This window comes from Eumetopias jubatus, unplaced genomic scaffold (genome assembly GCF_037043125.1).
Source record: "Eumetopias jubatus isolate StellerSeaLion01/CBP00866 unplaced genomic scaffold, mEumJub1_p1.0 scaffold_15, whole genome shotgun sequence".
NCBI lineage: Eukaryota > Metazoa > Chordata > Mammalia > Carnivora > Otariidae > Eumetopias > Eumetopias jubatus.
The window spans coordinates 31,050,356-31,077,721 of record NW_028274821.1 but is presented as its reverse complement, the minus strand read 5'-3'; the positions used below and the strand labels follow the sequence as shown (position 1 = coordinate 31,077,721).

Genomic DNA, 27,366 nt, shown 5'->3' with positions numbered 1-27,366 from the left:
GCATCAAGGTGTCAGAGACTGAGGAGATGCAAACACTTTATCTGCTAGAACTTCCTTGCCACAAAGAGTGCTGATTCAGTAGCTGGTGTACTAGCCCTGGTGGTGTGATGATACAGCCTTTATCCAATAGTGAGCTCTTAGTACAGGTTCTTTTCCTTGGCAGTGATGCTGCAAAGTGGTAACAACCCGGTGTCAAAGAATTACCTGTTCTCCAATTAATACTAAAGGTATGCCATCATTTCCCCTCACATAGTATCAGCAGGGGATTGGGAATAGAAAACTTACTCAGGGAATCAACTGACTTACCGCCCTCATGCTCGATCTATCAGATCACACTTGCAGAAAGCAATGTGCCCATGGTTGAGAGAAATTTTGTGGTTCAGGTTTTTAAAAAACGAGGACGGCATTTACTTTCTTCTCTGTGCTGACCAAACCATGTAGCCTCAAATGATGACAGACTAACCAATATTTTCTTGGCTAAAACTATACACCACTAAATTGTTCCCTCAAAAGTTAGTCTGGGGGAGCCTGGGTGGCTCAGTCATTAAGCGTCTGCCTTCGGCTCAGGTCATGGTCCCAGGGTCCTGGGATCGAGCCCCACATCAGGCTCCCTGCTCCGCGGGAAGCCTGCCTCTCCTTCTCCCACTCCCCCCGCTTGTGTTCCCTCTCTCACTGTGTCTCCCTATCAAATAAAGAAAATCTTTAAAAAAAATTAGTCTGCTTTTTAATACTCATGTGGTACTTATGATATGAAAGTAGCCTTTTTCATTCCAATTCCAAAACCTGCTGTCCAAGCAGGATAAAAATAACAATGGTTTGCAATGCTGCATAATGTGAACACACATTATGAGGATGGAAAAAGATCCTACACAAGATGCGTAGGCTATATGCATACTAGAGGAGTGAGGCTATGATGTCCTTTATAATTACACAGTACAAAATAAACCACTAGTGGGATATAATGAAGGCCAAAAAACATGTAAGAATCATCCAGCCCACCTACCCATACACAGATACATACACACACACAAGGAAACTTAGGAAATCTTATGGATCTCCAGTATCCTAGAAAAACAGGACCACACTACCAGGCAGACACAGCAGGCAGGCCAAAATTTCATATCATCAACAGCATCAAGCTGAGGGAAGCCAACAGAACATAAACTGTAACTGAAAAAAGGAAAGTGGACAGGTTCCAGACCAGGTTTGCCTGCTGCCTTCTACTAGAACTCCTCAGCAGTAAGGAATTCTGTTACATAAACTGATATAGATGTACCACATAGCTCAGAGACTAGCCACGAACATTTATTGGTATTGTCCACAGAATTCAAATAATCCTTCCATCTTTAAAACTTCACATTCTATGGTGAGTTTGTGTATAGAATATTTTATTATATATTTTCTATAAAATTTGATGTTACATATAAAGCACAAATTTAGGTACATCAGTTCTAGGTGAAGATTTTATCTTCAATTCTGAAACATACATTTCCTCAGGAAAAAAAAAATTACCTGGAGCAAACTTTCCATAGTTGTTAAAAAATATCATTTATCAAAATATAAGATTTTGGTCAAATCTTATCGGCTATTAAATATGTAGTAAAGGCTTTTGTGTTTTTCCCTGAGATTGCTCTAATTTTTAATGAAAGCTTCTGATCAAGTCAAGATGTTGACAGTTTTCTTCCTCATGTGAAGTCTCTTGATGTACAATGACAGGCTGAATTTTATAGGTCTTCTGACATGATATTCATAGGGTTTTGTCCCATTGCAACAGAATTACCTAACTATGTGCATTTAACAAACAGAACAGAATCTTTAAGAGCTCAACAGAGTAGTTTTTTTTAAGCCAACTTGTGAAGATCTGTTTCACACAGTTATTCAGATTTTGGCTTCCTTCACCTTGTGTTCTTCCATGTTTAATACACATGCCAAGTCTGCCCTGGCAATATCTCTATTCCAACATAACATAGGACAGAAAGAATGCACGGTGATTTTTGAAAGCTAGACTTAGCTTAAATGTTATAGTGTCATATTCCATGACCAGTATCACTCAAATGAAAGACTGGGAAATTAGACAAACCATGTGCCTAGTGGACAAGGAAATGTTTAAGGGAAACAATCTGCCAGTCTGTGACATGAGCTTTTTTACTGTGTATTATCAATTAAGGTATGAGTCCCTTCAGGACTTCCCCAATTCACCACATGCAAGGGTTTTCTCTCTGGTGTGCATTCTGGTGTGATGTACTCTAAGCGCTGCCTTACGGATAAAAGTTTTCCTGCATTCATTACATTCATAGGGTTTCTCTCCTGTGTGAATTCTCTGGTGTACTCTGAGAGTTGAATTTTGTGCAAAAGCTTTCCCACATTCATTACACTCATAAGGTTTCTCCCCTGTGTGAATTCTCTGGTGTGCACTAAGGTGTGACTTCTGGGAGAAAGTCTTCCCACATTCATTACATTCATAGGATTTTACACCTGTGTGAGTTCTCTGATGTACTCTGAGGGTTGAATTATGGGCAAAAGGTTTCCCGCATATATTACATTCATAGGGTTTCTCCCCTGTGTGAATTCTCTGATGTGCAATAACATATGACTTCTGGGAGAAAGTTTTCCCACATTCATTACATTCATAGGGTTTCTCCCCTGTTTGAGTCCTCAGATGTGCCCGGAGGTGTGATGTCTTGGAGAAAGTTTTCCCACATTCATTACACTCATAGGGTTTCTCCCCTGTATGAATTCTCTGATGTGCCCTGAGGGCTGAATTATCAGCAAAAGTCTTCCCACATTCTTTGCATTCATAAGGTTTCTCCCCTGTGTGGATTCTCTGATGTGCACAGAGGTGTGTTCTTTGGGAGAAAGTTTTCCCACATTCATTACACTCATAGGGTTTCTCTCCTGTGTGAACTCTTTGATGGACTATGAGGGCTGCCTTATAGACAAAAGTTTTCCCACATTCATTACATTTATAAGGTTTTTCCCCTTTGTGAATTCTCTCATGTCCACTGAGGTATGATTTCTGAGAGAAGGTTTTCCCACACTCGCTACATTCATAAGGTTTCTCCCCTGTGTGAATTCTCTGATGTGTACTGAGATGTGTCTTCTGTGAAAAAGTTTTCCTACATTCATTACATTCATAGAGTTTCTCCCCTGTATGAATTCTCTGATGTGCTCTGAGAGCTGAATTATGGGCAAATGTTTTCATACATTCATTACATGCATATGGTTTCTCCCCTGTATGAATTCTCTGATGTACTCTGAGAGCTGAATTATGGGCAAAAGTTTTTTCACAGTCACTACACTCATAGGGTTTCTCCCCTGTGTGAATTCTCTGATGTGCTCTAAGGGCTGAATTATGGGCAAAAGATCTCCCACAGTCATTACATTCATAGGGTTTCTCACCTGTATGAATTCTCTGATGTGCTCTGAGAACAGATATATGGGCAAAGGACCTCCCACATTCATTACATTCATAGGGTTTCTCCCCTGTGTGAATTCTCTGATGTGCTCTGAGGGTTGAATTATCAGCAAAAGTTTTCCTACATCTGTTACATTCATAGGGTTTCTCCCCAGTATGGACTCTCTGATGTGCACTAAGGTGTGTCTTGTGAGAGAAAGTTTTCCCACATTCAATACATTTGTAAGGTTTTTCGCCTGTGTGAATTCTCTGATGTGCTCTGAGATGTGATGTCTTAGAGAAAGTTTTCCCACATTCAATACATTTGTAGGATTTCTCCTCTGTGTGAATTCTCTGATGTTCTTTGAGATGTCTCATCTTGGAGAATGTTTTCCCATATATGTTACTTTGACAGAGTTTCATTCCTGTGTGTGTTCTCTGGTGTACTATGGGAGCAGACTTCTTGTAAGATTTCCCACATCCACTGTTATCATAATCCTTTGTGTGAATTGTCAGATTTTCATGGATGTTTGACTTTTGACAGAAAGTTTTCCCACATTTATTACATTCACAGAGACTGACCCTCATATCAGTTCCAGGATAATGAGTAGGGTGTGAACTTGAATAAAAAGATTCCCCACATTCCTCACATTTCTCAGGTTCCTCCTCTGAGCGGGTCCTCAGATGATGAATGAGTTGTGCTTTCTGGTAAAAGGATTTCCTGCATTCATTACATTCAAATGACTTCTCTCCAGTTTCACTTTGCTGATGTACACCGAGGGCTGAGTTTTGATGGAAGGACCTCTCATATTTATCACACTGGTAGAGTTCCTCTTCTGTGTGAGTTCTCTGACATACTATAAGGTCTAATTTCTGATAGAAGGCATTTATACATCCATTATATGCACAAAATTCATCTCTAATTTGTGTTTTTTGTACTAAATGGGTTGAGCTCTGGCTCAACTTTTCTTCACATTTATTGCTTGCAAAAGCACCCTGTTCTTTAAAAGTTCTCTGAGAATGAGTGAGAGGTAAGAGCCTGCTGAAGTTATTCCCATTTTCATTATATTCAGAGTTTGTTATAGCCAGGTGAACTTTATCATATTTCACAGTGGTGGTTTTGTCATAGGATTTCCCACATTCATTAAGATAAAAGCATTCCTCTCTTGTGCCAGTTCTCACACAGTTAAATAAAGTTGCTTTATCACAGTTTTTCCTAAATTCATCATCCTTATAAGATTCCTCTCCTATAACACAGTGAATCTTATCATGTAAAACTTTCCTAAATTCATTACATTCAAAAGACTGCTCCAGGCTTTGAAATTTCTGATGATCTTTCCTATTATTGAGAGGTTTCATGTTTTTATTATAACCATAAGATTTCTCTCCAGTATGAGTTTTCTCATGTTTAATATCAAGCTGCAATTTTTTGCATACATTCATGTAATCAGCCTTCTTTCTTGAATAGTTTCTATCACAAATAATTAATTCAGAAACAACTGGCAAATTCATTCTACATGAGTCACATTTACAGGGCATTTTTCCAAAAGAATTTGGAATTATATCCAGAGTAAATGGTTTTTCTAAAACTTTCTGCCCTTCTTTACTCAGTGTTTTGTTATCAGTGAATATTACTTGCCACAGAGGTTTCACTTGTTTTTCCGGGTTCCCTTCAATGAGAATATCAACACTGAAATATCCTAAAATGAGAAAAATTGAAAATATCTTTATATCTTATATTTCTTATGGAGAGGAACTTACAGCCATATGTTTGTTATGTATTGTAGTCTGTTACAGGTCACATTTCCAAATATCAGTAATTCATACACATAAAGAAAAGACAGATACACTTTTTCCTCATCCGTGTTGTTTAAAGAAAACAGGTATTATTTTCAGTGCTGGCCAGGACTGAGTAGCTAGCTCCTTTCTTCCTAAGTCCTCCCTCTTACAATTAACAAATCCCTGGACAATCAATAAATCAATAAATCAAGAGTAAGTAAGATGTTACAAAATGGAAGGTGGACTTTGGAACTCAAGAAATGACATAGCAGAGGATTCCAAGATTGTTCTTTCTGCTTCGCATATATCTTATATGGGGCACTGGAGTGCTGGAAAAGCCCGCAATCCAAGTCAACAATATACGTAACAAAAAGAGCTACAGAAAAAGCCTGTTCCTTCTAGCCAAAGGTCTGAAAAAAAGGTGGTTTAAGAAAACAGAAAATCTTTTTGACAATACCCACCCTGCTCAAGCCAAACAGAAATAGGTTTAACAGGGAATGAAAGTTCCACTGCCACAGGTATAAAGGACTGGACACTCTTAGAAAATTTCTTTCCATGACCGAAAACGAAGAGCTCACTAGAGAGATCATGAAGAATCCTAAGAAAATTCTATTCACAGGACATTCAGGGATGGTAACAGCAACCACTACCAAAATTCTTCCTGGAACCACATTCTTATCTATTCTATGGAATCTGCAATAGCAAAAGCAATAAATCTGTTTTAGGGCACTTATGGCAACACAGCAGGTAGGGGAAGAAAAGAAGGGAAAAGAGGCAGGAATACTACAATATTACAGCTAGAAAGATGAAACAGCATTTGTAATAACCATGCTCTCAAAACCCAAGAACACAGTACATTTAAAAAACAGTTTAATTTACATTATTCTCAAATGCATAGGAAATATTCATCACAGCAGACTGCATTCTACACTGCAAGAAAAATTTTCACAAATATAAAAAAAACAGAAATCAAAGTATAATTTCAGGCCATCAAGAAATTATACTAGAAATCAGTAATGCAAAGTCACCTGGAGAAACACAAAATATTTGTAAATTAATATACTTCTAATTAACCCACTGGTCAAAGAGAAAATTTCATAGGAAATTAAGATAGTTAGAATTGAATGAAAACAATAATGTTTAGAACATATAGAAATTTCTGGGATGGAGCTAAAGTAGTGCTCAGAGATAAATTTATAGCTTAAAATTTTTTATATTAGAAAAGACTCCAGTTACCCAGTTCCACTTTAACAAACTTGACAAACAGAAAAAATTAAATCTAAAGAAAGCAAAAGAAAGAAAATAAAGACTAAAGAAGACAATAAAATTGAAAATGGAAAGCAGAGAAAAATCAATCAAGCCAAAGCTTAGTTCACTGAAGGTTTTTTTTTAAATGATTTAACCCAAAGAGGAAAAAAGACACAAAGTAGTAATATAAGAAAAAATGCAAGAGAAGACATAAATACTGATACAACAGACACTAAAAAGATAATAAAAGAGTATTAGGGGAAACTCTGTGCCCATAAATTTGACAATTTAAGTGAAATGGACGCGTTTCACTAAAAAAAAAAAAAAAAACACACTACCAAATTCACTCAAGAAGACATAACTTGGATAGATCAGTATCTATTTAAGAAATTGAATATGTGGTCAACAAAGACATAGAACCAAGAAGCAGCTTCAGTATTAGAAGGCAGTAACTAGTGAATTCTGCCAAAGGTTTAAAAAAAAGAGAATTCCAATGTTACATAATCTCTTCTAGAAAATACAAGAAACCTACAGACCACTATCTCTCACGACATAAATGTAAAAATTCCAAAAAAAACCCATCAAAACAACAAAAACAAAAAACCCAAAGCAATATAGAAAAGAAATGATATATCAAGATCAAGGGAGATTCATCCCAAAAATACAAACTGTTGAGATATTTAAAAGTGAATGTAACCCATCATATTAATTATCTGAAATATTAAAACCACACAAATCAAATAATTTAAGGCAAAGACTATTTCACAAAATTCTAAATCCACCCATTAACCTACTGTAAAGGAAATCTACAAAAAGCCTATAGCTATGATCATACTTAAGAGACTAAATACTTAAACCCTAAGATTGGAAAATACAGGTGTCTAGCCTCAGCACTTTCTATTCCAGACTGCCAGAAGTTCCCACCAATGCAGTACAGCAAGAATAGAAATAAAAGATACAAAATCTACAGAGAGAACCACAGAAAGAGCTTCAGAAAAGCTCCTTAACTAGTGTTTTCAGCAAGGGCAAAATACAAAGCTGATATACAAAAGCCAATCATATACAAACAATTATCACTAGAATTTTAAATCAAAGAATATAATTTACCATGATGCTAAAAACAAAACCAAAAATACCTGGCATCTATACTCCAAAAACTACTGATAAAAGGAATCAAAGAAAACATAAATAAAAGAAGATGGCATTTCTTTATGGATTGGATTTTAAGACGTTAAACCTCTTTAATTTGATCTATAGATTCAATACAATCCCAGCTGAAAAGCTGCCATGCTTTATATAACTATCAAAAAGCTCATTTTAGAGGAGGAGCAAGATGGCAGAGGAGTAGGAGACCTAAATTTCGTCCGGTCCCAAGAATTCAGCTAGACAGGGATCAAGCCATTCTGAACATCTATGAACTCAAGAAGAGATCAAAGAAAAGAATAGCAGCAACTCTCTGAACAGAAAAGCGACCACTTTCTGGAAGGTCTCTTCTGATTTGCTCAGCGTATATTTTTCTGGGGTCGTTGTTACCCTGTTAGCATTTTGTTCTCTCATTCATCTATTCTCCTCTGGACAAGATGACAAGATGGAAAAAATCACTTCAAAAAAAAGAACAAGAGACAGTACGACTGCCACGGACCTAATCAGTATGGACATTAGTAAGATGTCGGAACTGGAGTTCAGAATGACGATTATAAAGATACTAGCTAGGCTTGAAAAAAGCATGGAAGATATTAGAGAACCCTTTCTGGAGAAATAAAAAAACTAAAATCTAATGAAGTCGAAATCAAAAAGGCTATTAATGAGGTGCAATAAAAAATGGAGGTTCTAACTCCTAGGATAAGTAAGCCAGAAGAGAAAATTAGTGATATAGAAGACCAAATGATGGAAAATAAAGAAGCTGAGAAAAAGAGAGATAAACAACTACTGGATCACGAGGGCAGAATTTGAGAGATAAGTGATACCATTAGACGAAACAATATTAGAATAATTGGGGTAGCAGAAGAAGAAAGAGAGAGAGAGGCAGAAGGTATACTGGAGCAAATTATAGCAGAGAACTTCCCTAATTTGGGGAAGGAAACAGGCATCAAAGTCCAGGAGGTACAGAGAATCCCCACAAAATCAATAAAAATAGGTCAACACCGCAACATCTAATAGTAAAACTTACGAGTCTCAGAGACAAAGAGAAAATCCTGAAAGCAGCTCGGGACAAAAGATCTGTAACCAACAATGGTAGAAACATTAGACTGGCAACAGAACTATCCACAGAGACCTGGCAGGCCAGAAAGGACTGGCATGATATATTCAGAGCACTAAATGAGAAAAATATGCAACCCAGAATACTATATCCAGCTAGGCTGTCACTGAAAATAGAAGGAGAGATGAAAAGCTTCCAGGACAAACAAAACTAAAGGAATTTGCAAACACAAAACCAGCCCTACAAGAAATATTGAAAGGGGGCGCCTGGGTGGCTCAGTCGGTTAAGCGACTGCCTTCGGCTCAGGTCATGATCCTGGAGTCCCGGGATCGAGTCCCGCACTGAGCTCCCTGCTCAGCAGGGAGTCTGCTTCTCCCTCTGACTCTCTTCCCTCTCGTGCTCTCTATCTCTCATTCTCTCAAATAAATAAATAAAATCTTTAAAAAAGAAAAAAAGAAATATTGAAAGGGGTCCTCTAAGCAAAGAGAGAGCCTAAAAGTAACATAGATCAGAAAGGAACACAGACAATATACAGTAAGAGTCACCTTACAATAGGCACTACATTCATACCTTTCAATAGTTAATTACCCTGAATGTAAATGGGCTAAACGCCCCTATCAAAAGTCACAGGGTATCAGACTGGATAAAAAAACAAGACCCATCGATATCCTGTCTGCAAGAGACTCACTTTAGACCCAAAGACACCTCCAGATTGAAAGTGAGGGGGTGGAAAACCATTTACCATGCTAATGGACATCAAAAGAAAGCTGGGGTGGCAGTCCTTATATCAGACAAATTAGATGTTAAACCAAAGACTGTAATAAGAGATAAGGAAGGACACTATATCCTACTTAAAGGGTCTATCCAACAAGATCTAACAATTGTAAATATCTATGCCCCTAACATGGGAGCAGCCAATTTTATATATAAAAACCAATTAATAACAAAAGCAAAGAAACACATTGACAACAATACAATAATAGTAAGGGGACTTTAACACCCCCCTCACTAAAATGAACAGATCATCTAAGCAAAAGATCAACAAGGAAATAAAGACTTTAAATGACACACTGGACCAAATGGACTTCACAGATATATTCAGAACATTCCATGCCAAAGCAACAGAATACACATTCTTCTCTAGTGCCATGGAACATTCTCCAGAATACATCACAAATCAGGACTCAACCAGTACCAAAAGATTGGGATCATTCCCTGCATATTTTCAGACCACAGTGCTTTGAAACTAGAACTCAGTCACAAGAGGTAAGTCCGAAAGAACTCAAATACGTGGAGGCTAAAGAGCATCCTACTAAAGAATGAATGGGTCAACCAGGAAATTAGAGAAGAATTAAAAAAATTCATGGAAACCATCAAAAATGAAAACACAACTGTTCAAAATCTTTGGGATGCAGCAAAGGTGGTCCTAAGAACAAAGTATATAGCAATACAAGCCTTTCTCAAGAAACAAGAAAGGTCTCAAATACACAACCTAACCTTACACCTAAAGGAGCTGGAGAAAGAACAGCAAATAAAGCCTAAACCCAGCAGGGGAAGAGAAATAATAAAATCAGAGCACAAATCGATGAAATAGAAACCAAAAGAACAGTAGAACAGATCAACGAAACTAGGAGCTGGTTCTTTGAAAGAATTAATAAGATTGATAAACTCCTGGCCTGACTTACCAAAACAAAAGAGAAAGGATCCAAATAAATAAAATCATGAATGAAAGAGGAGAGATCAAAACCAACACCAAAGAAATACAAACAACTATAAGAACATATTATGAGCAACTATATGCCAGCAAATTGGATAATCTGGAATAAATGGATGCATTCTTAGAGATGTATCAGCTACCAAAACTGAACCAGGAAGAAACAGAAAACCTGAATAAACTTATAACCACTAAAGAAATTGAAAAAGTAATAAAAAATCTCCCAACAAACAAGGGCCCAAGGCCAAATGGCTTCCCAAAGGAATTCTACAAACATTTCAAGAAGAATTAATACCTATTCTTCTGAAACTGTTCCAGAAAATAGAAATGGAAGGAAAACTTCCAAACTCGTTTAATGAGGCCACCATTACCCTGATCCCCAAACCAAAGACCCCATCAAAAATGGAAATTACAGACCAATATCCCTGATGAACATGGATGCCAAAATTCTCACCAAAATACTAGCCAATAGGCTCCAACGGTACATTAAAAGGATTATTCACACCACGACCAAGTGGGATTTATCCCTGGGCTGCAAGGTTGGTTCAACATCCGCAAATCAGTGTGATACATTAATAAAAGAAAGAACAAGAACCATATGATCCTCTCAATAGATGCAGAAAAAACTTCTGACAAAGGACAGCATCCTTTCTTGATCAAAACTCTTCAGAGTTAGGGATAGAGGGTATATACCTCGATATCATAAAAGCCATCTACGAAAAACGCACAGTGAATATCATTCTCAATGGGGAAAAACCGAGAGCTTTCCCCCTAAGGTCAGGAACACAGCAGGGATGTCCATTATCACCACTGCTATTCAACATAGTATCAGAAGTCCTAGCCACAGCAATCAGACAACAAAAAGAAATCAAAGGCATCCAAATTGGCGAAGAAGTCAAGCTCTCACTCTTTGCAGATGATATGATACTTTATGTGGAAAACCCAAAAGCCTCTCCACCCCAAAACTGCTAGAACTCATACAGGAATTCAGTAAAGTGGCAGGATATAAAATCAATGCACAGAAATCAGTGGCATTCCTATACACCAACAACAAGACAAAAGAGAGACAAATTAAGGAGTCGATCCCATTTACAATTGCACCCAAAATCATAAGATACCTAGGAATAAATCTAACCAAAGAGGCAAAGAATCTGTACTCGGAAAACTATAAAATACTCAGGAAAGAAATTGAGGAAGACACAAAGAAATGCAAAAACGTTCCATGCTCATGAATTGGAAGAACAAACATCGTAAAGATGTCAATCCTACCTAGAGCAATCTACACATTCAATGCAATCCCCATCAAAAAACCATCCACTTTTTTCAAAGAAATGGAACAAAAAATCCTAAAATCTGTATGGAACCAGAAAAGACCCTGAATAGCCAGAGGAATGTTGAAAAAGAAAAGCAAAGCTGGTGGCATCACAATTCTGGATTTCAAGCTCCATTACAAAGCTGTCATCATCAAGACAGTATGGTACTGGCAGAAAAACAGACACATAGATCAATGGAACAGAATAGAGAGCCCAGAAACGGACCCTCAGCTCTATGGTCAACTAATCATCGACAAAGCAGGAAAGAATGTCCAACGGAAAAAAGACAGTCTCTTCAACAAATGGTGTTGGGAAAATTGGACAGCCACATGCAGAAGAATGAAACTGGACCATTTCCTTACACCACACACAAAAATAGACTCAAAATGGTTAAAGACCAAAATGTGAGACAGGAGTCCATCAAAATCCTAAAAAACACAAGGCAGCAACCTCTTCGACCTCAGCCGCAGCAACTTCTTCCTAGAAACAATGCCAAAGGTAAGGGAAGGAAGGGCAAAAATGAACTATTGGGACTTCATCAAGATAAAAAGCTTTTGCACAGCAAAAGAAACAGTCCACAAAACCAAAAGACAACCAACAGAATGGAAGTAGGTATTTGCAAATGACATATCAGATAAAGGGCTAGTATCCAAAATCTCTAAAGAACTTACCAAACTCAACACCCAAAGAACAAATAATCCAATCAAGAAATGGGCAGAAGACATGAAAAGACATTTTTCCAAAGAAGATATCCAAATGGCCAATAGACGTATGAAAAAGTGCTGAACATCTCTCGGCATCAGGGAAATCGAAATCAAAACCTCAATGAGATACCACCTCCCACCAGTCAGAATGGCTAAAATTAACAAGTCAGGAAATGACAGATGTTGGAGGGGATGCGGAGAAAGGGGAACCCTCCTACACTGTTGGTGGGAATGCAAGCTGGTGCAGCCACTCTGGAAAACAGTATGGAGGCTCTTCAAGAAGTTGAAGATAGAGCTACCATACGACCCAGCAATTGCACTATTGGGTATTTACCCCAAAGATACAAATGTAGGGATCCAAAGGGGTATGTGCACCCCGATGTTTAAAGCAGCAATGTCCACGATAGCCAAACTATGGAAAGAACCAAGATGTCCATCGACATATGAATGGATGAAGATGTGGTGTGTGTGTGTGTGTGTGTGTACATACCTATATGTATATATACCTACAATGGAGTTTGCAATGATGTGAATGGAACTAGAGGGTATTATGCCGAGGGATAAATAAATCAATCAGAGAAAGACATGTATCATATGATCTCACTGATATGAAGAAGTCTTAATCTCAGGAAACAAACTGAGTGTTGCTGGAGTGGTGGGGGGTGGGAGGGATGGGTTGGTTGGGACACTGGGGAGGGTATGTGCTATGGTGAGTGCTGTGAACTGTGTAGTAATGTTGAATCACAGATCTGCACCTCTGAAACAAATCATACATTATATGTTAAAAAAAAAGAAGATAGTAAGAAGGGAAAAGTGAAGGGGGGGAAGCGGGGGGGGGGGGGGAGATGAACCATGAGAGACTATGGACTCTGAGAAACAAACTGCGGGTTCTAGAGGGGAGTATATTTTTGTTAGTTTATTTTTGTTATTGTTCTTGCTTAATTTATTAGTAGACTACCAGTTTACCTCTGTTCACTAATCTATTATACCCTAAGGTTTATAATATGCACATTTATTTTATAAATGTCACACAATTTCGGACTTGATTGGTTAGCCTGGTGATGGGCATTAAAGAGGGCATGTATTGAATGGAGCACTGGGTGTTATATGCAAACAATGAATCATGGAACACTACATCAAAAACTAATGATGTAATGTATGGTGATTAACATAACAAAATAAAATTTAAAAAAATTTAAAAAAGCTCATTTTAAAATTTATAAAGAACGCTGGTGGACTCACATTAACTGATTTCAAGGTCTAACTAAGAACCTAGAATAATAAAGTTAATGTGGTATTGACATAAGGATGGATATGTAGATGAATAAAAAATACAGATACCACATACAGTGTTAAATGTACAGAATATAAGTATAAATACACACACACATAAACTTATGTACCATATACAAAATATACATTTATCCATCTTCTAAGAACAATGGAAATGCTATTCAGTAGAGAAAGGATAATCTTTTCAATTAATGGTGTTAGAATTACTGGACTCTCCTTTTCAAAAATTTAAACTTGACACATATCCCATCCTGTGTATGAGAACTAACACCATATGAATTACAAAATGTAAAATGTGAAATTTAAAAATTTCTAGAAGAAAGCATATGAATAAATCTGTCTTACTCTGAGTTTGGATATTTCTAGACAGAACAACAAATGCATGATCTTTATGAGAAAATTCATAAACTGAATTTTTACATTCAATTTTAGCCAACCTCCTCTGAAATCATGCCAACAAAAGAAGTGGAATGCAGCTTCACTACTGCCAAGTATGGACAGAAGTCCATGTTCCCCCCTAAACCTCCACTGATATCTTTGGGAGTTGGAGTAGGCTACCACATTAACAGTGAGGAGCGGTGAGATGTCAGGGTCCCCACCAGCCTTCTCCTAACACTAACCACCCTGTATTTCATCAGGTGCCACGGTCCCTAGCTCACCTTCATCGCTGTGTAATCTTTCAGAATATTACATTTATTCTATATATATATATACCATATGTATATTGATAGATATACAGACAGATATACATATATATAGATATAGATATATGTATAGATACACACACATGTATACATTTAGTTGCAATTAGTGGAGAGTAAAATAGAATACATTTATTCGACCTTTCCCTGGTTAATACTTTTATATCTTATTCCTTCCCCAAGCAGAGTCACAAACACATTCTCTTTATTATCCCATAGAATATCTCTAGTTTTGCTTTGAGAAAAATCAGGCCTTTAAGCCACCTGAATCCCATTTTTCGTTTAGATCAATAAGGTTACTTTGGGATTCTTTCTCCACTGTTTTGTGGGGCTAGTGCCAACTATCAAGACCAATTATCTATGGGGCGCCTGGGTGGCTCAGTCGTTAAGCATCTGCCTTTGGCTCAGGTCATGATCCCAGGGTCCTGGGATCGAGCCCCGCATCGGGCTCCCTGCTCCGCAGGAAGCCTGCTTCTGCCTCTCCCACTCCCCCTGCTTGTGTTCCTTCTCTCGCTGTGTCTCTCTGTCAAATAAATAAATAAAATCCTAAAAAAAAAAGACTATCTATGAAGTATATGTTTGTTTTTCCTTTGAGCTTTCTTTTCTGTTTCACTAATTTATTAAACTATCCCACTTCCAGTTCCATAGTACTTACCGCTCAGAGCTTTACATATGTAATAGAGCAAATCCTACCGCAACACTCGTATAAATGAGATTTTCTTTGACACTGCATTAAATATTTATAATTTTGTATTCTATAAGTGCTTCTTTTGTCTTTGTTAGGGTTAGCTAAAATTTCATCCATTTTACTGTTTTTTGGTCTAAGAAACATTCTATAATTTCTCAGTCTTCCAGTTGATTACCACTTTTAAATTCTGCTTGTGTTAGTATATTTTTGTTATTGTTCTTGCTTATTACTAGACTACCAATTTACCTCTGTTCACTAATCTACTATACTCTAAGGTTTATAATATGCACATTTATTTTATAAATGTCACACAATTTCGGACTTGATATCCTTTTTTATACGTTGTTTAAAAGAGATAATTTTTAAAATATCCATCTTAAGAGTTTTTTGTGTACTCATTAATTTCTTGATTTATCAAAATATGTTGAGAATATTATTTATGCAATTCTAATTTGTTGGACTTACTGGTTTTCTTTCTAGATTAACATTATGTTTTCACTATCTTATGATTAATCTATGGGAATCTGAAAGGCTTCTCCTTTTTTCTTTTTTTTTTATGTTATGTTAGTCACCATACAGTACATTAGTTTTTGATGTAGAGTTCCATGACTCATTGTTTGTGTATAACACCCAGTGCTCCATGCAATACATGAAAAGGCTTGTTCTTTGATCTCAGGATACAAATACATATATACGGTTCACTTTTTTTTAAGATTTTATTTATTTGCAAGAGACAGAGGGAGAGGAGCACGGGGGAGGGGCAGAGGGAGGAGAAGCAAACTCTCCACTGAGCAGGGAGCCCAACACAGAGCTCCATCCCAGGACCCTAAGATCGTGACCTAAGCCAGAGGCAGATGCTTAACTGACTGAGCCACCCAGGCGCCCCTGGTTCACTCTAATATAAATATCATTTACATCCCATATAGGCATACTTATTTAATGTTCATAGTATCTTTACTTTAATCAGATGAGGTACATTATCTCCTAATCCTGGTGAATTTTAACTTCTTAGAACCCCATTATTTTGTGTTTTATGATAGCTAGTATGATACTGTTTGGTGCAGTCATTCAAATGCTTAAGGGTTTACTTTAACCTGTGCTCGTAAAAAGAGGGCCTTCTTTTAAATTAATGCATTTATTTATTTATTTATTTATTTATATTTGAGAGAGTGAGAGAGCACGAGCGAGGTGTGGGGCAGAGGGAGAGGGAGAAACAGGCTCCCACTGATTAGAGATCCTGGCACGGGGTTCAATCCCAGGACCCTGAGAGGATGACCTGAGTTGAAGGCAGACACATTCCGATGAGCCATCCAGGCACCCCTAAGTTACTGCATTTATTGCCTAAATTCAAGCCTGAATAACATGAAACTCTAAATTATTTTGTTTTTTACTTAATAACTTTACTATTTTTTTATTGCAATCTTTCAAACATACTTATTTTGGGGTATCTTTTTTAGCCAACCAATACGATCAAATCATTTACATCTAATGACTGGGAAATATGCTTAATCTAAAAATTCTGCTGTCTGGTTGAATAGCTTCACAACAAAAACTCTAGCAAACACACTTAGGGTGATTTTACTCTTTTGCTCTAAGAATTATACTGAAACTATAATTTTTGAAGTTCCTGAATTTACCAGTTTACACAAAAATACCAATAAGCACATGAAAAAATGCTTGACATCACTAGTGACCAAGTAAACTGTTATGGACTGAATTATATCTCCCCCCAAATTCGTATGTTGAAGCCCTGACCCTCAATGTAACTCTATTTGGTGGTAAGGCCTTTGGGGAAATTAAGGGTAAATGAGTTCATAAGGGTGGGGCTCAAATTCCTATAGGCTTGGTATCTTTGAAAGAATAGAAAGAGACATCACAGTTCTCTCTCCATGAAAGCACAGAGAAAAGGCCATAAGAGGGCACAGTCAGAAGGCAGTCATCTGCAAGCCAGAAAGAAGCTTCACCAGAAATTAATCATGCTGGCACCTTGATATTGGGCTTTCAGCTTCCAGAAGTATAAGAAATAAATTTCTGCTGTTTAGGCCACCCAGACTATGGTATTTATCATGGCAGGCCAAATGCCTAGTACAGAAATGCACATCAACACTTCAATGATATACCACTTCACATCTACGAGGATGGCTAGAATAAAAAAGTCAGATAATAACAAGTGTTGGTAAAGATGTGGAAAAATTAGAACTCTCATATGCTGTCGTTAGGAATGAAAAATAGGCAGGCACTGTGGAAAATAGTATGGAAATTCTTGAAACACTTACCCCATAACCCAGCAGTTAGAATCAAGTGTAACTCAGTAAGAGGAAAAAAAGCGTTATGTCCAAAAAAAAAAAAAAAAAAAAAAATCCATGCAAAATCTTGGAAATCAATGTTTCTATCAGCATTATTCAATAGCCAAAAGGTAGAATCCTAAACGTCAACTGAGTGAAGAATGGACAAACAAATGTGGCAAATACATACAATGAGACATTATTTTCCATACAAAGGATGAAGTACTGATACACATGAATCTTATAATCCTATGTGAAAGAAACCAATCATAAAAGACCATATAATGTGTGACTGCATTTACATGAATTGTCTGCAATAGGCACATCTATAAAGACAGAAAGTAGATTAGTGATCGCTGGGCTGTAGCGGACAGGAGGATAGGGGGTAATAACTAGAGGGTATGAGGTTTCTTTCTGAGGTAATGAAAATGAACTGTGGTGATATTTACACATATCTGTGAATATGTGAAAAGCCACTAAATTGTACCCTTTAAATGGGTGGATTGTACGATATGTAAATAGTATTTCAACGGAGCTGTTTAAAAGGGTAAAACAACCAACCAACCAACCAAACAAAACTTTCAAAGGTATTCCCCTAAAAGTTTAACTATCCCAAGTGTTTCCTTCTGTCAGTGCTCACCCACCTGGGTATCTCTGGTTTAGGAATTCTTCCTCTAAGGACCAGGGCTCTTCTCCTTGCTCCAACTTGAAGATCATCTCAGGTTTGGCGGTGCAATACCCTGTAAACATGACAATTGAAGGTATATACATATACCGGCTCCATGCACTTTTTGGCTTCCAAAGGTGGAGCAAGATACAGCAACAAGAGCAGCAAAATAAACGTGCTCATTTGAAGTATCCCATGGGAAAGTAACAACACAAACATTTTGTCTGCTTCCTAAAGGCTTCAGGTACCTTAGACCTCTCACTCAAAAGCCAGTACAATATTAATCTCTACAAGGAGTCCACGTGTTTTGACAACTTTTAAAAAGAAGGAAATTTAATTTAGACGAAGATACATAATAAGGTCTGCTTACCCACTGAAATGAGGTGGCTGTAGTTCTCTAGCATCACATCTCGGTACAGGGTCCTCTGAGCAGGGCTCATGTACTGCCATTCATCCTGGGTAAATCTGACAATCACATCTTCGAATGACATGGATCCCTGTAACAACACATTTCGTTCAAAGATTCAGAATTACGTGACACATATCGTTGAGAATTACCACTTTTCCTGTTTACTCTTAAGCTCTAAAAGACATGGTTATCAAAGACACCTATTTCTGACCTAATTTTGTCTGTAGCTGTGGAGTTGCTCAGTTAAGAAGGTTTTTAACTTACTATAATTCATTTATATCTATTTGTGAATTATAGATTTTTTAGGATAAAAAAATTCAATGTGAAGAGGTTTCCTACAACTCTTCCTCTTCATCCCAAGGTACTGTGGGCATTCTAGAGAATTCTAAGATGTTCATCCCCTCCTTAGACATCGTCATTGTAAATAGAGGGAGACAGAGAAGATACATACATGCAAGCTGTGGAGATATTTTACATGATCAAACTTATGTATAAATACATATATAAAAATATACAAATCTAGAGCTCATGAAGAGCAAAGAACAACTTACCAAGGATTTGGAATCATAGAGACCAGTATAAGTGATTATTTATGCTGAAGTAACAGCAATGAATATAAGGACAGGGACATAATCTCAGGGTGTAGCAGCAGCAACCAATCTGATCATTACTTTCTTGCACAACCGCCCAGGCTAACTAAACGAGCAGCTTCTGGAATGTTGGTGCCAAACACTGACATTTAGGAAACAAAAGGAAAAAAAAAGTGTCAGAAGTTTTAGTGAGACAGATCTGTTCATGTTGCTCCTGAAGGGTCTGTGAACATAAAGGTGGAACTATCCCTTAAACTAATACACACATGATTTTAGAATATAGAAGAGAGGTGTGAGGATGAAGACAAGCATTTAGGGGTTATTAGCTATTTAGGTGGTAACTAAAATTTTAAGAGGCAATCAGCAATGTGAGCTATATGCTATACATCCTATATGGGACTAAGGAAAGAAAAATACCAAATAGCATTTAGGGAAGCATGAATAGTAAAGAGGCTGGCAGAAAAAGTATAGGCCAAAAAGCCAAAGAAAAAGCTTTCCGAAAAGTAATGAGTCAGGAAAGGATGTTGGCGAGGATGCGGAGAAAGGGGAACCCTCCCTACCGTTGGTGGGAATGCAACCTGGTGCAGCTACTCTGGAAAACAGTACGGAGGTTCCTCAAAAAGTTGAAAACAGAGCTACCCTATGACCCAACAATTGGACTACTGGGTATTTACCCCAAAGATACAAATGTAGTGATCCGAAGGGGTATGTGCACCCCGATGTTTATAGCAGCAATGTCCACGATAGCCAAACTATGGAAAGAGCCAAGATGTCCATCAACAGATGAATGGATAAAGAAGATGTGGTGTATATACACAGTGGAATATTATACAGCCATCAAAAGGAACGAAATCTTGCCATTTGCAACGACGTGGACGGAACTGGAGGGTATTATGCCAACCAAAGTAAGTCAATCAGAGAAAGTATCATATTATCTCATGATATGAGGAATTTGAGAAACAAGACAGAGGCTCGTAGGAGAAGGGAGGAAAAAATGAAACAAGATGAAACCGGAGAGAGAGACGAACCATAAGAGACTCTTAATCTCAGGAAACAAACTGAGGGTTGCTGGAGTGGTGGGGGGTGGGAGGGATGGGGTGGCTGGTGATGGACATTGGGGAGGATATGTGCTATGGTGAGTGCTGTGAATTGTGTAAGACTGATGAATTATAGATCTGTACCCCTGAAACAAATAATACATTATATGTTGAAAAAAAAAAAAAAAGAAGATAGCAGGAAGGGAAAAGTGAAGGGGGGGAATCGGAGGGGGAGACGAACCATGAGCGACTATGGACTCTGAGAAACAAACTGAGGGTTCTAGAGGGGAGGGGGTGGGGGATGGGTTAGCCTGGTGATGGTATTAAGGAGGGCACATATCGCATGGAGCACGCATGCGATGGTGTTATACGCAAACAATGAATCATGGAACACTACATCAGAAACTAATGATGTACTGTATGGTGACTAACATAATAAAATAAAATTAATAATAAAAAAAGGAGTCTGGAAAAGGTAGAATCTTGGAAAATGAGAAAAGGGAACATTTCCACAACAAAAGACTTCAAATGGGCCGGGAGGAGGAGGAACTGGGGAGTTGCTGTTCAACAGACATAAAATTTCAGTTATGCAAAATCATCAAGTTCCAGAGATCTGCTGTACAACACCATCCCTATAGTTAACAAGAGAGTATCATACACATAAAAATGTGCTAAGGGTAGATCTCATGTTAAGTGTTCTTATCACAATTAAAAGTAGAAAAGAAAGGGAAGAAAACTAAGAGATAACGGGACAGAAACAAGTTTCTTTTTTCCCCCTCAGTGTTATGTATCCCATTATTTGTTCACTTATATCTTCAGTGTTTCTAAGTGAGTACCTCCTGTATGTGAAACTCAGTAGTAGTAGCTGGTAACTGAAACAAATAAATAAAAGAACAGGAATACCTCTCAAAATTTAATCTAAAAAAGAAAAAAAGAAAAGGTAATTATATTCTCCAAAGCGAAAACATTAGTGAGAAAAGTGGCACTGCTTTCATTTTTGTGAATCTCTTTAATATCTGACTTAATTAGATCCTGTGGATTAAAAAAAATTGGCTAACAAGTGACATAAATAAAAATGGTTAAGTAAGGATCCAAAAGATTCTCTCCTTCGTAAAAACTAGGAAAAAACTGGCAAAAACTGAGGCGCCTGGGTAGCTCAGTTGGTTAAGCATCCAACTCTTGATTTTGGCTCAGGTCATGATCTCGGGGTTGTGGGATCAAGTCCCATGTCAGGCTCCATGCTCAACAGAGAGTCTGCATGAAATTCTCTCTCTCTCTCTCTCTCTCTCTCTCCCCCTCTGCCTCTCCCCCCACTCACAGTCTCTTGCTTTCTCAATAAATACATTTTTTTAAAAAACTAGCAAAAATTATAAAAATTAACAAAGGCTATCTTCAAAACATTTATTAAAAAAAAAAAGCTTAATCATAGTAGAATGGTGATACTGCGACCTTTTATGACTTATATCCTTTCCTTCCCAACTCTGCAATAGTTTGACAACCAATGGTTTGCAACCAGCAGGCTGGCAAGCACAAGAGCAGAACTCGGCTGGAGATCCATTGAAACCTCATTCATAGAAAACTCATTATTTGGCCAGTTTGGTGGTTTCCTGAAAGACCCCACTTATAAGGATGCCTTTATTTGAGCTAACTCACAGCTCAGTGTGAAAAGCCTTATCCTCACTCATCATTTATCAACAATTAAAGGCATTTGTTTAACTTTTTTTTTGGCATTTGTTTAACTTAATGGCTACCTGAGGTGGTAGATAACAGCTGAGACAAACAATGGCTTAACCAAGAAGCTTGAAAGGAAAAGTTGGACAATGAGATGTCCGTAAATGTTTCTGAAAACCTCTGATATATTCCTGAGAATCAAGGAGGCCGCAAACTTGCAAAGGGCTGTGCGTATGCCTAAGGCTGTGAGCATAGTCAGGAAAGATGTGAGAAAGCCCTGAGCTGTCACCTCTAGGTGACCTTGAGGTTTGGCATTAGAAAAAAGTCTAAGCTAATGCAGAGTTATAAACCATCTGTCTGTTTGAAGAATTCCCTGACATGCCCAGAGCCCCTTAGCAAAGACTGGGAGACTTACTGGGTCTAGGCATTTAAAGAAATTTCGGCAGATACTTCAACTGCCTCAGATGAAAGAAACACAGGCTCTACAGAATTTTTTAAAAAGTCACTGAATAAATAAATTTCAACAATGACCCCAATGGAAGGGAGAAAATTCTGATTTCTAGAATTGGCACATTCTTCTATTTAAAATGTCCTATTTTCAAGAAAAAAGTTTAGTAAACAAGGAAAGAAACAAGAAAGTAAGGCTCATATGCAGAAAAGGTATAATCAATAGAAACTCCTCCTAAAGAAGCAAACATTGAACTTACTAGACAATAACCTTAAATCAGCCATATTAAATATGGTCAAATACCTAGAAAAAAACAATGTCCAGGACTAAAGGAAAATAAAAGAAAGATATTTCACTAAATCAAGAATATCAATAAAGAGATAGAAATTTTAACAAATTGAAATTATATAGAAACTCAAGAGTTGAAAACTATAATAACTAAAACAAAATTTCACCAGAGGGATTGTATAGCAGATTTGAGGAGATGAAAGAATGAACAGACTGGACACTGAAATTACATACTGTGAGAAAGCAGAAAGAAAAATAATGACAAAAAATGAAATATGGGATAGTATCAAGCAATAAAGACAAAGAGACAATATTGAAAGCAGCAAGAAAGAAGTGACTCATCATGTACAATAGTATTAAAAGCAGATTACTAATCAGAAACCCTGGAGGACAGAAGGCAGTGAAATGATATATGACAAGTAAGTGCTGAAAGAAAAAAGTTGTCAACCAAGAATTATATATCCAGCAAAAACAGAAAAATTAAAACCTTCCCAGATAAACAAAAACAAAATTTGTCACAGGCAGAACTGCCCTACAAGAAATAATACAGGGAGTGGTTCAGCAAATCTATACAGACAGAAAATGGGATTAGTGGTTGCTTGGGGTTTGGGGGAAATGAGCACATGAAGGGGATAAAATGAAGAGTTGCTTTTTAAGATGATGAAACTGTTCTAAAATTGACTGTGGTGATAGTTGTACCAATCTGTGAGTATACTAAAACATCACTGAATTCCAGACTTAAATGGGTGAATGGCATGGTATGTGAACTGAATCTCAATAAAGCTTAAAAAAAAAAGAGAGAGAGAGAGAGAATGAACCCGTTGTAAGATTAATAGAGCAGATTAAAAGGGCCATGGTCAGAAACTGGGAATGAGCCACGTGAAAGGACAGGGAAAGAAGATGACTCCAAAAAGATAATCAGCACTGTATAGATGGGGCCAGTGGAGGGTGTCATGGACAGTAACAAAGAAACTTTCCAGAAGGACAGAGGCAGTAGAGGCAAATGCTACAGAAAAGTCAAGTAAGGAAAGAATTAGACAAGAACCAATGGATTTGATTATAAATCAAGTCTCTGGTCACCAGATATGACAGGCGAGTGGGGAGAGAAGCCAAAGCATCATGCAGAGGTTTGAAGTGTGGATAGAAAGTGTTGAAACGTTTCAAAGAGAACACAATTTTAAACTGCTGAGCAACCTGAATATCTTGGGTACTCAAAATATTTATGGAAAGTAATTTTAATTCAGCTGATTCAACAGAAAAGAATGTCTAATTCAACCCCTGTGTTTGAGTTTCTGGAAAACGGAAGGGACCAAGTTCACATTTAGCATTACATCTTCTACTTTTATTGAAGAACAAGTAGAGATAATGTTCTATATTATTTTAGAGTAATTACTGAAAAGTTGTTAACTAAATCACCTACTCGAAAAATAAAGATCTTTTTTATCTTCAAATATTTTAACATTCTGGGCACCTGGGTGCCTGGCTCAGTCGGTTAAGTCTCTTCTTGCCTTCAGCTCAGGTCATGATCCCAGGGTCCTGGGATCGAGTCCCGCATCGGGCTCCCTGCTCATCAGGGAGTCTGCTTCTCTCTCTCTCCCTCTGCCCCTCCCCCGTGCTCATGCGCATGCAGTCTTTCTCTCAAATAAATAAAATCTTAAAAAAAAGTTTTAACATTCTATGAGGTATCAGTCTGCTTAATCTTCTCACCAACCCCAACCTTTAAAGCAGTACAGTTTGTCTGACACTCTGATATGGCTCCCAAAACTCCGAAATAAATTCGGAGCTCCAATTTCATATCCACATGCCATCTTTGCTCTGCTACTCATCTGTATTTCCATCTCTGAATGCATCTGATCCATTTCTATTTCTACTTTTTCATGTCAATAGACTCTTATAAAATCCACTATAAAACGGATTATTAAAAATAGAAATTACCTGCACTATGTTCATTTTCTGCAGCTCCTTGAAGAATGTGAAGAAATGAAAAGGTTCAGCTGGGAAAGAGGAAGGAGAAATAGCATCATGAGAAACCTGGTCTGCCTTACAACTATTTTTATTTACCTAAAAATTTCATAACATCAGCTGGAAAAAAGGTTTCCCTATAGAAAAATATCCTTTTGACATTCTTGAAAGGGAACAAGAAGGACCACACAGAGGTATTACCTGAACAAACGCATCTGCGATATGGTGACACAGGCTTAACCTTGCATTTTCACTGCTGTGAAACTCAGAAGTCGATGACTTAACAATTTATGTCCCCTTCTAAGTAAGAACAACAACAAAAAACACAAAATAAAACAAGAGGATATTGGTTAAACAAATTCAGGTATACAAGGTAAAACCTTCTACCTTCATTTAAACTAATGTTGTTTAAAAAAACCTACTCAGATGGGATTGTTAATCAAATTTGTGTTGTCTTTACACCTTGAGTTAGAGCTTCCCCAGAAAACTTCAAAATAAAGATGGGATGCTTTATGCAAGAAATATTTTTTCTAACTTTTTGTTCTTACTTGGTTGCAAATCCTGAAACAGATTTTAGTAAGATGCCGATAGTACTTACCTGTGTAAGTAAACAGCACTGTGCTTAAGTTCTTAATTCTGCCCTGGGTGTCTTTTCAAAAATCATTCATTTCAGGCCCAATATTTTGAGCTTCCAAAAGTGTCTAATATAGAAAACTTTCCTTCTACTATCCTTTCGTCATTCCCTACACTCAGGAAGGAGGGAGCATCAGCATAACTCCAGATGCCACATGTTGTGATGGACATGGTATGAGGGCAGCTCAGAATCTGGAAAGAATGAGGGGGAATGAAGGAAACTGGGTGCTATTTAGAATTTCATTAGTTCTGCCTGGTTATACCTTCCCTGGGCATCATGTCCTTACCAACCACCCAGTGAAGTGCCTTTTCCTGTACAGCCTGACAGTCACCCATCCCTCTCAACCCCTGCTCACCACCTTCTGCAAGCTGGTCCAGTGCCCACTGTCACACAGTCTGTGATGGCTTCTGTGTGCAGTCACTAAGTCTGACTCATGCTATACAGGGATCAAGAACTGCTTCTGGTGGAGCAATTCAGGACCTGTGCCTTTCTTGAAACTTCTGCCCCTGCTCTGAAGCTCCAGGGAGTAATCTGTCAGAAGAGCTATTCTTCAAAATGACTGTTGTTCTTAAGTTACTTTACTACAGAGGGGCTGGGATCTGGGCCTGAGAAACAAATTCACTGTAACTGAAACCTCCATTTAACACTCTAAACCGGACTTTGGAATCCACTACAAGTGTACTATCCAGTAAGGTAGCCATTAGCTGCATGCAACTACTACACCTGAAGTGTGGTTAATAATTTGGATATACTGAGTTAAACATATCAGTAGAACTAATCTCTTTCTTTTTATTGTTGCTACTGAAAAACTCTAAATTATATTTGGTTTCAATTATCTTTCTATTGGCCCACACTGCATTAGATTTTCAGATTGTGCCTTTGAGGATGGAGATAGCTTAGATGGTGCAGGGAAGTTCAAGAGTCTCTTGACCAGGGGCTCTAAAAAGAATCCACAAAAAAAAAAAAAAAAAAAGAATCCACAAATCCCAGGATATATATTACCACATCATGAGATTCTGTCGATATTCACTTCACAATCCTATCTCTGTAAATCTGGGGACAGGCTACTCAGCTAAGAGCTTCAAAGGTTGCAACTCTTGGTTTGGGGCAAAAAGGATGCTGGGAAGAGCAAGAGGTGGGGAGTAAAATCTACTTGTATTTACATCCAACCTCTCCCACCTACCAGCTTGTGTCCTGGGGTGTATCATTCGGCCTCCAGTAAATTCCTTTCACTTTTTAAAATGGCCTAATTATAAGGGCAACTGTGAGGCTTAAATGAAATACCAAAGAAAACAAAGTGTCTTGTGATAGCAACTTACACACCCATTATTACAAGCACTTGACAAAAAGCTTTGCAGATGACACCTTATTTCTCAGAGTAATTCCACAAGCTACTGTTAGTAGCCTCATGTTCATCGAAAACATTATAAAGGTGGATTCCCTTGCCACTGCCCACAGTCCCCTCACTCGGCGCCCGCAAAGGACACCTTCTCCAGATAGGGGAGGCAGCCCCACTTGCGCCACCGGAAGCAGGCGGGAGCAGACGCCGCAAGCACACAGGGGCTGGGGGAGGGGAAGACCCGCTGGGAAATTCCCGGGAACACTGCACACAAACCTACCGGATCTGGCAGGGCCCCAGGCCTCCCGGAGCCGTGTCCCCAGTGCTCTCACCCCCAGTGCAAAGCCTCTGCTCCCGCAGATACCCAAAGAAGCCGAGTTCGTGTCCTTTTTCAACCACAGAAGGCGGGCGGAAAACAGGCCAAGGCTGGATGTGCACTTGCGCAGAATGAGCCCCAAAACCCGTTCCCAGAGTGCTGCGCGGTAGGCGCATAACATTTAAGACTACATTTCCCATAAAACTTTGAGACCGCAGGAAGTAATTTTAGAAGCGTTTCCTCCTCAATTAGTGAGGTGAGACGTGACAATTGGATCTGACCTTTGGAAACTTTCCCTGAATCCCCAGGTATTGTGGATTAGACTTTAACTTTATGGCATGACAACATGTTGCAAAGCATCGTTCTCGATTGGATCCTAGTTCGAAAAAACCAACAGTTGCAAAAGACTACAATTGGAGAAAAAATAGAATTACCATTACTTTGGTTAGTGTGATTAATATTTGGAGGATGGAGGAAATTGTTCTTATTTTTAAAGATACATACAGAAATACCATGTGGAATTTGAGGGGCAGGACAGATGACCATAGGGGAAGGAGGAAAAAAAATAAGGGAGACGGGGCTGACCACAGGAGACTCTTGAGTGTGGAGAGCAGATTGGGAGTTGCTGAGGGGAGGGCGAGGTGGGCTGGAGATGGCCTGGAAGGGTGATGGGTGTTAGGGAGGGC

At 38.1% G+C, this 27,366-nt stretch overlaps 1 protein-coding gene across 1 annotated transcript; it reads right to left on the bottom strand.

Moving 5' to 3' along the window:
• Positions 1 to 1,445: 1,445 nt before the first annotated feature.
• ZNF658 (zinc finger protein 658) lies at positions 1,446 to 26,797 on the bottom strand. The gene is made up of 6 exons (XM_088018727.1): positions 26,645 to 26,797; positions 24,593 to 24,691; positions 24,365 to 24,423; positions 18,357 to 18,483; positions 17,964 to 18,059; positions 1,446 to 5,094 (listed from the first exon to the last, which is right to left on the bottom strand). Exons 3-6 carry the CDS (start codon positions 24,377 to 24,379, stop codon positions 2,180 to 2,182), a joined length of 3,153 nt encoding a protein of 1,050 aa, XP_087874853.1. The 5' UTR covers positions 24,380 to 24,423; positions 24,593 to 24,691; positions 26,645 to 26,797; the 3' UTR covers positions 1,446 to 2,179.
• Positions 26,798 to 27,366: the final 569 nt, after the last annotated feature.